Here is a 14,770-nt window from a genome sequence, read left to right as displayed (position 1 = left end):
GGCAAGAGGTGCCCAGCATTCCAGCTGCCTGTGCCCCTTGGCCTAGAGGACAGGCAACACTGTGTACACATGCTGACCTCTTGGCTTGGCTGACTACTAAGTGGGTGTTTCTATTCCCTTGGGCCACTGTTGACCCATAATAGTGATAAGCACTGGGCCAGAAGGGAGTCTGTATGCAACCACTGGGTAAGGGTTAAGTGGGCAGAAGGTCAAGACTGAGAACTGGTTTTCTAAATTCTAGGGTTTGTTTAGGAAAAGCCCACCATCCTCCTAGGGAGTCCCCGTAGGGAAACATACACGAAATCAGTAGTTACCCTTAGGAAGAAAGCTGCACCTACTGCGGAGCCAGCCTCCCACAGGTGACTGGCACTGTGACAAAGGCACGAGTGCAAGGCTGCCAGTGGGGTGCATTAAGGTGAGAGAGGAGAAAGGATGCTTCGGTCCCCGGGGCATATGGAAACCCCAAAGAATGAATGAATTTCCCCCTGAATGTGTCCATCTCACTTTGCCACTACAATTACTTTCAGTGTGGAGACATTTACTCATTTATACAGGAACAGTGTGCAGACTCAAGCAGAATTGGCTAGTCACAGGTTATCGATACCACTAGAATTCTTTTCTCAAGAGCGAACTGTAGATTTGCTTAAAATTAAGAGGTTCATCAGTTACTCATTATGCATGTGGTTAGCCTGAGTAAAAAAGGTGCCACTTCAATGTCGTCTTGTTAAGGTCGATTTTTTTCCACTCCAACCCCCAAGTTCCAGACTGGAAGGCCTTATATCCTTGAAGTGCTTGACTGCAGACAGGCAGTAGAGTGTTCTCATCCATGGAGGCGAAGGGTGTTGAACTACAACTTTAGCAGGTGGACGCACTATGTCCTAAACCCCCCTTTTGGGTAGAACCAAGCTAGATAACAGCACAAAGGAGGAGTAATTAGCCACCAAGTGGGAAGCAGGCACATCACGATGGCAACTGCAGCAGCATTTCATGCTTCTGCTAATGGGAATGCAAACTCTGCCAATGAGGGGGTTGTCCATTCATTGTATAACAGCCATTTCCACTCAGTTCTTAAGAACAAAAGTCTTAGAGCATTGAAAATGGAACCTTAAAAGAACAGCAGGCACAGAGAACAAAAAACGTCTTTAGCTGTGTAAGCCTTGGCCAGTGTCTAGACAGGAGCCCCGAGGAGGTGGAACTTCTTTAGAGACAGTGCCCTGGAGCCAGCGGGTTCCCTGGGGTGTTCAGGATGACACCAGACAAGATGGCAGTGCCGTTGGCTTCTTTCTTAGTATCTTCCTAGCGGAAAGTGGGGACAAGATTCTAAGATCCCAATAATACTGACCCGTTCCTACCCCATGTTGACAGACCAGTAGGGTTGACCGAGCAAGCTCTAAAGTGAGAACCTGAGAGCTACAGGGTAGAAACCTTGTTTCCCACCATATCCCAGCACCTGGCGCCACAGCTGACACACAGCAGTGCTCGATGTTTGCCACATACAACGCACGCCATGAGCATGGTTAATGGAATTCGAGGAGAAAGAGGCAGGGACGCACTCTCCCCCAGTAGGGAGGGGGCCAATCCTTCAGAAGATTTTTATTAAAACTGGCTGACATTGATAAGGGGACAGTACAAAAAAAATTTTGGTCCATGAAAAAAAAAAAAAACAATAATTCAGTTAATAAAAACAGTTATCTTCAACAGGGACGCTGCAGGAGTGCGGAGCTTCCTTCTCCAGGTTTCTGCCCCACGGACAGAGGCTGCCCAGTGTCACTGTGGGGAGAACCTTTCAAGGGAGGGAAGGGGCAGTGGCAGGAAGGGGAAGACGGGGAGAAAACCCTGCCAGCTCGTCTGGAACAGGCAGGGCTACAGGGCGGGGGGATGTGCTCGCAGGAGCCTGAGGAGGGGTGGGGAAGCAGGGGCTTTGTCAGTTCTGTGGGGTTAGAGCCCATGCTGAACGGAATCCCCCCTCTGCACCCAGCTGTCTCCCACCCTGCTGTGTTGAGTCTGCGAGCCTGGGATATGCTAACTCGGAGGTGATGTAACCTGGAAGAATCTGAGGCTCTCCTGGCAAGATGCAAAACCATCTCAGTTCCAAGGGGCCAAGATCCCAAGGTTCTGCTGCTACCTGAGGGGCCTGAAGCTTTGAGGGCAGGGGCTGGGGAGTCACAATCCTGTGAGGCAGGGGGAGGGAAGAGTCACAAACCCAACTCAGAGCTATACTCCAGCCCTAGGCGCTTTCACTCCTCAGTGCCCTAGAAGTCACCAGTGGGTGATAACTGGGCAGAAGGGACAGGAAGACAGGGATGGCCCAGGGATTTTACCCGTTTGATTTTAGGCCTGTTTCTCGATGAAGCAGTGGGGGAGACAGGGTGGAGTTAATGAGTGAGTCATACCTCCAAGCAATAGCAGAAAGAAACAGCCTCCACTGGCAATGATGGTACCCCAGGTTAGATCCCTGGGACTCCAAACAAGGAAAGGCTAGATTCCTCCACCCAAATGCCCGGGGTGAGGACACACAGGAGGGAATCCTAAGAGCAGCTGTAGAGAGCGTGCTGGGAGGGAGCAATACAGAACAAACTCCAATACTGATGTGGACCCCCGACCAGGGAGTAAGAGCAGCACTGAGATAGCAGGCCAATCCAGAGGGCTGCGACTGACCTGGGGCTCAGTGGTGCCCAAGAGCCAGGGATCCTTTAGCGCTAGAGGGCAACAAGTGAGGGAGAGTGCTCCAAACCTGTGGAGGGAAGGAAGGAAATTGGGTTCTGTTATCAGGAGAGCCAAGATCAACTAGCTTATAGAGAGCCCCCAGGCCTGAGAAGGGGCTAAAACTCCCAACTTCTGGGTCTCAGAGGGAATAGCTGGTCCCCTTGAAGACCACTTGGCCTTAGGCCCAATCCATTCTGAGCACTGATTACCACTACAGGTTCTCTCTACCACTATCTAGAGGTCCTATGTAGACCAGGGGAGGGTAGAGGCACACGGGAACTTTGTGGGGCAAAGGGAAGCTGGGGGTAGGAAGGGATGGGGTGGGAGAAGAGGGTATAGATGTCTTGTGAAACAGAAATGTGAGACCCTCTTCATTCTGGTGTTGTCCTTGAACCAACAGCATCCCCTGAAAGGCCCCAAGCAAGACCAAGGCAGGTGCTATGAGGCAGGCAGCACAGGGCCCAAATAGAGAATCGATGCAGCCAAATCAGGGCTGTGGGAGAGGCCCTATGTATTTCGGATTCCCAGGGCTTGTTCTAATTCTTGTCGTCTCTGCTGCACCTAAAAAGAAAATAGTGGAAGGAGTGGAAAATGAGATATATTGAAAGCTGGTACCTAACATCACTGACCCGTCAGAGTTGCCAATCCTTTGTCCTTTGTCAGATTCCCTGGGCATCCAAGCGCTTACCTTGGAGTAGAAGTATCGGCACACGGCCTCTTGAGCCCAAGGCTGGAAGTAGAACTCAGCTCGGCGTTCTTCCTCGGGGTTACCCACCACATCTGTCATGGTCTGAGGGAGGCAGGAGGGAGAAGAGAGGACAGAATTATTTCCTTCCTTCACACCTGTTACTGTACCCCTCTTCCCTCCAAAAGATGTCAGGCTCCTAAACCCCTAGTACCTATGAACCTGGCCTTATTTGGAATCAGGATCTATGCAGATCATCAGGTTAAGAGAGGGTCATTAGGGTGGGTCTAATCCAATAGAAGGCGGGTGTCGTTATAGAGGGGAAACGTGGGCAGACAGATGCTCACAGAGACAACAGTGTGAAGACCGAGGATGCCCTCTATACTCCTAGAAATGCCTGAGGCCATGGGAAGCTAGGAAGCTAGGAGATGGGCCTGGAAGATTGTCCCTCACAGCCCTCAGAAGGAACCAATACCGGCTTCTTGATTTCAGACTTCCAGCCTCCAAAACAACGAGACGATTTATTTCTGCTGTTTAAGCCACCCAGTTGATGGAAATTTACAGTGGCAACCCTCGCAAACTTCCAAAGTCACCTCCTGATAACAGGAAGTCACATCTGCTCAGGGATCCATTTGGATAGCCCCTGCCCCTGGCTCCACTGCTCAGCCTCTCTATGTAACGGCAGTCACAGCCACCACGGAGAGCAGAGAGCTAAGAGCATTTTCATATATTTTGTGCTCTTTCCTATCTACTTGACTGAGCTTATGGTGCTCCCCTCTCTGTGAAATACCTCCAATCTCCAATTTTCCAGAGAGCCTTCCCCAGCTATTCTAGCCTCAGCCCGCTCCCTTCTCCTATGAATTATCTTATTGGAACTGGTGAGTTCCTAAAGTGTCTTAGCATGGTTTACTACTTTTATTTTTTATTCCTTTTTTTTTTTTTTTTTTAAAGATTTATTTTATTTTGGTCCCTTACTTTCCCTCTGGCTCTTTCACCAGACAATACAGAAACAAAGCACATGTGTGCCTCGCTGACCCAAGTCCCTCCGCACCTTTCCTAGGTCCTTTACCTTGAGGTCGCGGCACTGAGACTGAAGCCAGTCGTTGATGAAACCCTGAGGGTCTCTGGCAAAGCTCAGCATGAACTCCCGCTGGGTCTTCAGCTGATTGATAGTTTCTATTGTCTCATGGATCTGTAAGGAAGACAGCAACTCATAAAATTTCCGAATTGGGGCAAAGCAGAAATACATGGCAGACAGTGTCTGACATCTTCATGGGCCACCACTGACCCAGGCACAGGGTGCGCCTCAGAAATGACACCACTGCCCAAAGCCCCAACTGCTCTGGCACTGGGCAATTCTTTCAGCAGGGACTTTCTCGTCTCCATATCCCCTACCTAAGGTAAGTTTTCCTTTTAGTTTACACAGTGTCCACTGTGGATGAAGCTACATGGTAAATCCTGAATCCCGAGCACAAACGGGTTCCAATGTTCCCACGCAGAAAAGAGGTGGTACAGAGGGCTGTCTCAAAGGCTGTGCTTCCTGGATTTTGTTCTCTGCCCTCTTCTCATTCTCCATACTCTTTCTGGCAATTTCATCAACTTGTATGTCTTCCATTACCACTGGCAAGGTAATGAACTCCCCATCTGCAGACCGGATTCATTTTCCGAATGCCAACCTATCTGCTTGATATCTCATGGCACCTTAAACTCTCCGAAACAAAATTCATTACCTGACATGTGCCTCTCCTCTCGCTTCCCAACCCAAGTGAAAACTACCACCCACCCGAGTTAGATACTTGAGAGTCCACATAATGCCTCCTTCTCGCCTTGCCCCACAATGCCCACCAAACTAGTCTACATCCCTTCAATTCCTCTTTGACACCTCTCAGATCTAGTTACACCCACTCTCGCTGTCAGTACCATTAAGTTAAGACCATGTATCTTACATGTGTTAGGGCACCAGCCTCCTAACTGGGTTTCCTGGCCTCAAATCTGCCCCTCTTACAATTCTTTCTTCATCATTCTAAGTGCAAATAGCATCAGTCCCTCCAATCTTGGGGATGGCGTGTGAAAGCTGCTTCATGATTAGGCTCTTGCTTTCCTATCAATTTCCTTTCCCAAAACTTGCCAGCCCCTCAGGCACCTTTAGCTGTATCTATCTAGCACTTGTATTTCTTGAACACGCCCATCTGGCCTCTCTCATCTATGCACATTTACATACTGTTTCCTCCTTCTGGGTCTTCTGCCTCCCACACCCCTAACCACCACTCTCCTTTCTCCTTTTTTTTTTAAACTCCCCCTCTCTTCTTCAAGATTTAGTTGAGGCATCAACTAAATTGTTTGACAATGTGTACTATCACAGAAACCATAGGTGTAGCCATCACCATGTTTTTATGTGCCAGACAAAGTGTCCTAACTTTACACAGTGTCTCATCTAGCAACCTTATAAAAAATAGGATTTAGAGTACATGTCTACTATTAGGTCTCTATTTCACAGGTCAGCTACTGAGGCTCAAAACTTTCAAAAGGTATGGCCAGAATCAGAACTCATGTATTTCTGGCTCCAACAAGCACTGAGCACAGTACTTGGCATACACTGGCTGTCATTATATTTTGAATACCAATAATCAAAAGCAGCCTAGAACTGTGATAGAAGGTTGGTGATATCCAAACTACTAGGGCAGAGACCCTACCTTGTTGTCTAGAGTAGCAATCTCCTGCTGGCTGGCAGTAGACAGCAGAAAAGAATTCATCTGAGTCTTCAAGGTATCATCCACTTCCACATCAATGTCATAACAAGCTGTCTTTTTCTGATCATTTGGGTCAACACTGGGGAGGAAAGCAAAGAGGCCTGGTGAAAGGCCTGTCCTCTAAGACCTAATAACAGGGTCAAAAACATGGCCCAGAATGAAGAGAAAGGGGTTGATTACAAAAGGGCACAAAAGAACTGGGTGTGACAGAAAGGTTTTGTATCTTCTGTGCACTGATGGCTAAGTGGTAAATACATTTGCTGAAAGTCATCAAGTTATACTTTAAATGGGTGTGATCTATTGTATATAAACCTCAATAATGCTAATTTATTTTTAAGTTAGGGGCAAAATCTTAAAGAGCAGAAAAAATAACCAATGATGAGTTTCTGCCTCCCTATAGGAAACCACTACTGCAGTCTCTTATCTTTCTTCCTGTTAAAATTGACCCTAAAAATAAATAAATAAATAAATAAATAAATAAATGAGGGGCCTCCCTGGTGGCGCAAGGGATTAAGCACAGCACTACAAAGCAATCCACAGCCTCTGCAGCACATGTTCCATCCCCAGCCGACCAGGGAGCAACCCACATGGCGAAGCAGACCTCTCCTGTCTCGCCCGCTACTCCCTTCAGCAGTGTATTTCAGTCAGTCTGCCTGTTCTGTACCCCACTCTGTCTCTGGTGAATCCTCTTAACCCTGCATCTCTGGCCTGTACCCCAGCTCTTGTATGCATAAGTAAATAAATCTTTAAAAAGAAAAAAAGAAAGAAAGAAAGAAAACATACCCCACAACACAGAAAGATTAAAAAATGATTTAATTTAGCAGACACTACCTGCTCCCTTGCAGGGTATTTCAGTAAATCTGCCTTTTCTGTTTAAAAAAAAAAAAAGACTAAATTTTATGCACAGGAGTACATCACAGACCAGCTTCTAATGGCCTATTGCATAAACTGTAGGAGTTATGATTAACTGAGTCGTAGTTCAGGATCTAAAGAAAAGAAGGGTCTTTTTGGAATGGCATAGAGAAGGGGAAAGAAGGCAAAGATATAAAATATCCCACCACAGAAACATGCTGCTTTGAGAAATAAGTGCCCTCCTTCAATCCTTATCTGCCTAGAAATGCCTCGTTCACCCATCTTCAGTACAAAAAAGTTGAAGGGAGTGGATTTGGAATCTCAGATTGGAAAGTCCTAACATCCAGAGACCTATCATCCAGAGAAGAGGTGGTAGCCCACTGCTGGTGCCACAAAAGATGGTAACAACTGCCTTCAAAGGAGGAAAGGAAAAAAGCTCTGATTTGTAGCATTTGCCAATTTCTGTGGTTTAAATATTTCCAACAAATATGTCACTGTTGGAGACTTGGGGGAGGTATGTACTGTAACACATCATTAGGTAGTTATTTCCACCACACTGTTGTAACAGACATAAGTAACCTCAAAAAATAAATACCAGTAAAATAATTAGGGAATGAGTTTTGTGTATACAGTACCTTCTTTTTTAATGGAATGTTATTCAGTTCTAAGTTTCTATAACTTAATTTTAAATAATGGCTCTTTAATAATAATGTTTGCAAAATTCCTGCAAATCTGACAATTGGCTCCTACAAGCTGGTACTAACCAGCTCCAGCACAGCACTGTGTCCTATACACACGTTTACCTGATAACATGATTAATAATGATGGGCTCTGGTGGCATAAGCAAGGCATGGAGCCGTTGAGGGATCTCTGAAAACTTCATACGTTGCGATTCAAAGATCTGCAGAGAAGAGAAGTGGCTAAGAAGTTGGCATTTTGAGCACTAGTCCCCCATCAGACTCTAGCAAAAAAAAACAGGTCCTTTTCTTACCTGCTGGAGGTACTTGTCACAGATGACAAACTCTCGTTCATGAGGGTCCTGGAGCTTATGTGTCTTAATATATTGCCACAGTGCTTGGATGATCACTGGACGGGTCTGGGTATGGATACCCAAGAGCCGGGCCAGGCGAGGGTCTAATTTAAACTGGGGCGGCTGCAGAGAACCAAAGATTATAGAGATGAAGATAGTGACCTCAGTCTGTATTCATTTTGGGGTGCTTAGCATGACCATACCGTCAAGCTGTAATATTATAGTACTTTTTTCTGGGTCAGAAAAATACAAGGAGGAACTCAAGAATGACTAAGCTCCCATCCCTAAATTTCAGATACTTAAAGTCTGGTGGCAAATTATCCACACCTTTGTTTAAACCTTTTAATGTGAGACTGCTGATGTGACGTGGCAGTGAATATTGGATCCCCTCACAGTACCACAGAATACCTGGTAATCCAGCATCAGCAGGACAGTACACCGGACGTTCACGTCTCCTGGCCGCTTCACCTGGAAGCCATCTGTCTCCTGGGTAGTGGCGGTCCTGTGCCACTACAGAGAGGAAGATGTCAGGGGGTGCTCTCCCAGAGGAAGAGCTGGGGCGGGAGGGAAGAACTTCTGTAACGACTGAATATTCAACTTTGATTACTGAGGCTATTAGAGAAGAGCAATAGCATGAAACATTTTAAAAGATGGTGCATGGGTCTGGGATTACTGTCTGTGTATAAGTGGATCAATCTTTTAAATCTGTTTAACATCACACTTAAATTAGTCTGCATTTCCAGTGATCAACTTATTCACAAAATGGACAATATATATCTGTATCATAAAATACGTAGCTACTGTTTATTGAATACTTACTATATGTGAGATTATTCTAAGACATTTACTTGGGTCGTCTCATTGAATTCCTACAACATCCATACACAATAGGCATGGTGAAACCTTTTTCACAGATGAGAACACTAATGCTTAGAAGAGTAAAGTGACTTGCTGAAGGCAAACAGCTAAATAAGTGGTGGAACTGAAATTTGAACTTGTGTGACTGATTACAGTCCACGTTTTTAGCCACTATGCTCTACTGTTGTAAGTTAAATATATTTACAAATTGCTACTGATTCTATGACTTACTTCCCTTATTAGATGATAAAGACCTTCCCATGTCTCTTAGTGGTTGAGGTTAAGGGGCTGCAGCTACACTAGCAACGAAAGGAGCAGGTGAAGTTCACTTGGAGAACTGGACTATCTCATTATGGTTTTGATCGTATCTCAAGAACAGTGTAGTTACATCACCTTCAGAAAACTGCGTAATGGTAAAGGATTTCTATGCTTTGGAATGTGAATTGAAACAGAGCATGGACCCAAAAGAAGTCCCAGCTCTATAAAGGTAACCTTGGCAAGTTAGCCTCCTTAAACTATAGCAACTGCTTTGCTACCAGGTAAAAGCATGAAAGGCATGTGGATATCTATGCCTCATCATTACTAAAAAGCATGATGCAAAGATGGCCTGGTAGGTATTAAGAGGCCTCCACTAGAAACTCCCTTGAAAATAGGCGCAGCAAACAGGACTGAAACATGTAAAAGTTGGATAAATTAGGCTGCAAGAGCTTTTGGGTCCAAATGGCATAAGAACTAAACAAAGCTAGTGCCACCTGGAGATCAGTGTGTAGACCGCAGTAGTGGTACTGGATACCTGGGGGGTAACCCTTTGTTTATACCTCCCCACACGCTAGACATTAAATGTTGGTTCCCAGGTCCATCACATCCTCCAGTCATCGAGACAAAGTCTAGAAGGCAGAACTACTCACTTCTACCAGATGGTTGTCTGGACCATACAGGTCTTTGTCCAGTTCGATCACCAAGGACTTAAAAAAGGAAGAGAACTTCCTCTTTTGTTTGGTGGCATCGTATTTGGACAAGGCAGACTAGAAGAGAGAAGAGAGATCATATTAGAAAAGGCCAGAAGAAAATTCTCCAACAAAAAGTCCCATAAAAAGGGAACCTACAACAGCAAAGGGAAAAAACTAAAAAACTGAGTATCGCTTAGGAAATAGCAAGGTCTCTGTGATTAATAAACAAGTCATGGTAGCTACAGCACCCTGAAGAAGTAGCCCATAACATACACAGGGTCACTGACTTACCTACCTCATTTCCCAAGGGGAAATGACGCAGATTAAGCCAAAGCATTGCACAGAATAAAGTGAGAGTGAACGGAGAAAAGTCTTACTTTAGAGGAGAAATGAGTCAGGCAATAAGCAGCCAAACAAAACCAGTTTTATTTATTTATTTTTTAAACCAGTTTTCTTTGGATGGAATGACAGCACCAGCAGGTGGACTGGACCTATATTGAAGAGGCTCTGACACTGAAAAATGGATTAAAATTAGCTTGCTTGTGAACAGCTAAAAATAGAGACCCAGAGAGGGTAGGGGAATGAAAGGTGAGCTTCCCCAAGGAGCTTCTGGGGTGGGAAGTTTAGGGGCTATCACCTGTCAGTGGATGCACCCCATGAAGCAATGAAGAACCTGTCAGAGAAATATCTCCCACTTAAACTGTGAGATGTCTCCATTGAAAGTAAGGGAAATGAGCCTCCTTGGTGGTACAAGGGGTTAAGTCTCAACACCATGAAGCTATCGACACCCACTGCCACATGAGTTCAATCCCAGGCCAGGGAGGTGACCCACATGGCGCAGCAGACCTCTCCAGTCTTGCCTGCTACTCCCCTCAGCAGTGTATTTCAGTAGAACTCCCTGTTCTGCTCCCCACACTGTCTCTGGTGAATCCTCTCACCCCCCGCACCTCTGACCTATACCCAGTTCTTGTGTGCATAAATAAAAATAAATCTCAAGAAAAAAAAGAAGAAAAAAGGGCCTCCCCGGTGGCGCAGCGGTTGAGTGCTGGGTTGCGAAGCTGCCCGCAGCCTCTGTGGCACCAGTTCGATCCCCAGCTGCTTCCTGGCCACCAGAGGAGGGTCCCGTATGGCGCACAGACCTCTCCTGCCACCCGCTGCTCCCCTCAGCAGTGTACTTCGGTCCTTCTGCCTGCTCTGCTCCCCGCTTTGGCTCTGGTGAATTCTCTCACTCTCCCATGCTTCTGACTGTACCCAGTGCTTGTATGAATGAATGAATGAATGAATAAATAAATATTTAAAAAAAAAAAGAAGAAGAAAAAAAAGAAAGGGAGAAGGAGATGTCACAGTTGAAGTCAAGTACCTCAATAACTCAGAGAAGAAATAATGGCTGTAAATGGTAAATGCAAACTCAGTTGATTTAATAAAGAAAAGAAGAAATCGTAAGCGAATTATCTGCAGATACTGCTAAATCCAATGGCCAGCAGCATCAGGAGGAAGGTAAACAACAAATCAAGTCTCAGGACAATAAGGTTCTTGATATGAGACCACAGTGAGGGCCAAGCCCCGGGAGCCAGACACAAAGAACCATTGTCTCTCAGTGCACGGAACACAGTGACTCTCCCTGCTGTCCCCAACAGGAGCTGTGAGCACCAGCCAGGCTTCCTGCCAACCAGACAACACTGCTCGTTCCCAGCAGCTCCCACCCTAGACGCCCACCACAGTGGACCTTGAACTCACATCCTCCAGGAGCCGTCCTTCTACCCGAAGCTCCCAGGAAGCCACCGTCCCTTCCCCATCCTCGGCATCTGACTTAGCCGGATTGAAAGTGTTAGAAATGAAAATTCGCAGCTTCCGTTTTTGCTGAGGGAAGGCAGAAACAAAATTGATGGTGGGGATTCAGTAGTTTGATGCTGACAACAAGGGTCTCCCCAAACCCTGAAATTACTCCTAACAGTGTGGCTACTGTTTACCCAGTGCCTGGGGTGGATGCATTAATCTAGTACCGGCCACTGGCCTGAATACAAGTGCAGACACCAGGATACCATGTGGACAGTCATACAAGTGCCAGTTTCCCACGGTGGCAGAACAGTTATAGCAAAAACATGGGCAGGGTATATTTCTGGTGCAAGAGAGATCAGCCCCTCCCCTTTGCTGTTCTGTTCTTATGCTTCTAATATAATTCTCAGTTTGTAGGCGGAAGGGAGAGATGTAATTTAAATGCCAAAGAGAGCTGTGCTGTGCCTTTGATTTCCCATTCTAGGCCTGCTGAGGTTCGAGTCCTCTCCTTTGGCTCTCTGCCTAGCATTCGTTCTTTCGTGTTACCTTGATGGGACGTTTTAAGGCTTCCTGGATATCTAGCCGTTTCCTCATGATAGTCTGGTCCAGTTTCCTTTCAAATGCCAAGAGGTCCATATAGGCCTGGGATTCCGGTACCAGCTCACGAATCTTAGGAACAGAAAGATAGCATTGGGATCCAGAACTGAGTATCTCTGTTCTCAAAGTCACCACACTCTCAAGAAGACCTACCACCCAGACTCACCCTTTGAGGTAGAATTTTGTCAGCCATCTTCTTTTTCTTTGCACTGTTCAGAATAAACACTGTTATCAGGTTGGGATGGAACTAGTCAGAACATGATGAGGGCTGTCAGCACCTTCATTTACAGTAAAGTGAAGGAAGTATGAATCAAGACACCTTTCCCCACCCCCTTACCCCTGCCTCCCTCCCCATCCCCACCACCCCCTCCCATCACATGAGGAGTTCTCAAGAATGAGCACTGCATGCTCACAAAGCACCACCTCTTCTTGGTTTAGGTACTCCCACCACCTGTGTCCTCACAGATCCCCCTCCCTCAACCCCACCCCACGAGTCCTCTTACTTGTGGTTTCGGTTTTGGACCGCCTGCTGCTGGACCTGCTGGATCTGCTGAGGCGCAGGTCTCTTGCGGGACTGGTCCATTCCTGACTGGGCCAGGCCAGGTCGGACTGAAGGGTTTCCCCCATAGCCAGGGGGTCCCATGGAAGGTCCCTGAGGTGTCATTCGGCTGCCTGGCAGCATACCTGGTCTCTACAGAGGGGAGAGGACCCAGAAATGTCATGGCCTCCTCTATTAATCCCATCAAGAAAGGGATAGCAGGAGGGGGGGAAGCCCAAGTTCTTTGACTGAAACAGGCTGGAGGGTGAGGTGAAGGACAATGGGAGGCGAGCCCTCTGGCACTTGAAACACAGACAACTGGAGCTTCCTCTGCTCCTGTCCTGGTTCCATAGGAGAAGACGGCACAAAGGCCACGAGACAGCCAGCTTGTACTTAAATTCTCCCCCGTCTATTTTGTATGAGCCTTAGTTCCATCTCCTCTGGCTCCCCGTCTACTCGGTGCTGCCAGCTACTTAGAACCGAACTCATCTGCCACGACACCTTCTGCGCTCCTCTGGGCACTGGGGCGGCCCGAGCCCTGGTGCCCTCCAGCCTCGCTGATCCACCCGGACCACTTCATCCCGGCCCTGCGCCCCGACCCCCGGGGAAACAATGCCCCGGGCGCAGGTGGGGATGCTGCCTCCCCGCCCTCCCTCCGCGCCGACCCCCGCGCCCTCCCCAGCCCAGGCCCGGTCCCTCCCCGAGTCCCTCCTCCTCCCCCACCCGGCCGCTCACGGGCGCCCGCCGGCCCCGCCCCCGCCCGCGCGCCCCTCCTCCTGCCCCGCTCACCGGATAGGCCGCTCCCGGCATCGGGGAGCGGTACAGCCCTTGCCCCGGCGCCGGGCCCATCCGCACCGGAGGCCCCGGAGTCCCGCCCGGGCCCATGGCAGCCGCCGCGCCCGCCCCTCCTGACGCTCCGGCGCTGCCGCTCGGAGCCACAGACTGGAAGCCCGCCCGGGCCGCCATCTTCCCCGGAGCCGCCGCTGCAGCTGCACAAAGAACCGGAAGCGGAACTCCCCCGGCCCCCCGCGCGCCCCCGCGCGCCCGCCTGTCCGCCCGGCCGGCCGGCCGGCCCGGGAGGCTGAGGGCAGCGAGACTGCGGGCTAGAGGGGGGCAACTAGCGGGAAGAGCGTGCTGACCACTCCCTCCCGCCTTCTGGGTCCGGGAGGGAGAACCATAGAGAGGAGCTCGGGGCTAGAGAGGCCCCGCGAGCGGGCGCCCCCAGGCCGACGGGAGGAAGACGGTGACCTGGAAACCGGGCGCCCCAACCCAAGCCTCTGATGAGAGGTGCTGGAGTGCTGCTGCTTCTAGGCTCAGTGCGTTTAACTTTTCAGAGCACTCTGCTTTTCATTCCCGCTCTTGGTGATGCGGCACTGTTAGCTCCGCTTTACACAGCGGGAAGCTGCCCTCGGAGAGGAAATGACTTGGTAAAGGGCAGCCAGCAGGCAGTGAAGGCAAAGCCTAGAATCCAGATCTCTGGTTCCTAGCCCAGGGTTCATGCCACAGAGAAAATGTCTCAATAACGGGGCCTCCCTGGTGGTGCAAGGGGTTAAGCACCAAACTGTGAAGCAATCCACAGCCTCTGCAGCACGAGTTCGATCCCCGGCCCCCCAGGGAGCTACCCACATGGCTCAGCAGACCTCTCCTGTCTCGCCTGCTGCTCCCCTCAGCAGTGTATTTCAGTTGATCTGCCTGTTCTGCTCCCCACTCTGTCTCTGGTGAATCCTCTCACCCCCCCACCTCTGGCCTGTACCCCAGTTCTTGTCTGTAAAAATAAATAAATGTTTAAAAAAAAAATCAATAACTACTTCATGCTAGAACTTCAACCCAACGTCATCTCTGACATCTAACCTGACCTTCCAGATTTCAAGTTCAGGTTTGTTTTAAATTTTGACCCTGTCCCATCTCCAGAGAATCCTTTGGGATCTTTGTTGCCTTTGACCCCTCCCTCTTTCCGTGCCCAGTGGTTTAAAGCATTCCTGGTGTGACCGCCAGTCTGCCCCATCCAAAGATCACCAGCGGGTCTCT

At 48.5% G+C, this 14,770-nt stretch overlaps 1 protein-coding gene across 1 annotated transcript; it reads right to left on the bottom strand.

Annotated features, from left to right (window-relative positions):
- Positions 1-1,581: 1,581 nt before the first annotated feature.
- Positions 1,582-13,822, bottom strand: SMARCD1 (SWI/SNF related, matrix associated, actin dependent regulator of chromatin, subfamily d, member 1). The gene is made up of 13 exons (XM_037514709.1): positions 13,532-13,822; positions 12,708-12,895; positions 12,371-12,413; positions 12,154-12,276; positions 11,569-11,691; positions 9,790-9,906; positions 8,432-8,533; positions 7,985-8,146; positions 7,797-7,894; positions 6,085-6,220; positions 4,461-4,583; positions 3,395-3,496; positions 1,582-3,267 (listed from the first exon to the last, which is right to left on the bottom strand). The coding sequence occupies exons 1-13, from the start codon at positions 13,706-13,708 to the stop codon at positions 3,214-3,216; spliced, it is 1,548 nt and encodes a 515-aa protein (XP_037370606.1). The 5' UTR covers positions 13,709-13,822; the 3' UTR covers positions 1,582-3,213.
- Positions 13,823-14,770: the final 948 nt, after the last annotated feature.

Source organism: Talpa occidentalis, unplaced genomic scaffold (assembly GCF_014898055.3).
Source record: "Talpa occidentalis isolate TD23 unplaced genomic scaffold, MPIMG_talOcc4v2.1 talOcc4.16, whole genome shotgun sequence".
NCBI lineage: Eukaryota > Metazoa > Chordata > Mammalia > Eulipotyphla > Talpidae > Talpa > Talpa occidentalis.
The sequence above is the reverse complement of the archived record's forward strand: the minus strand, read 5'-3'. Positions and strand labels throughout refer to the sequence as shown.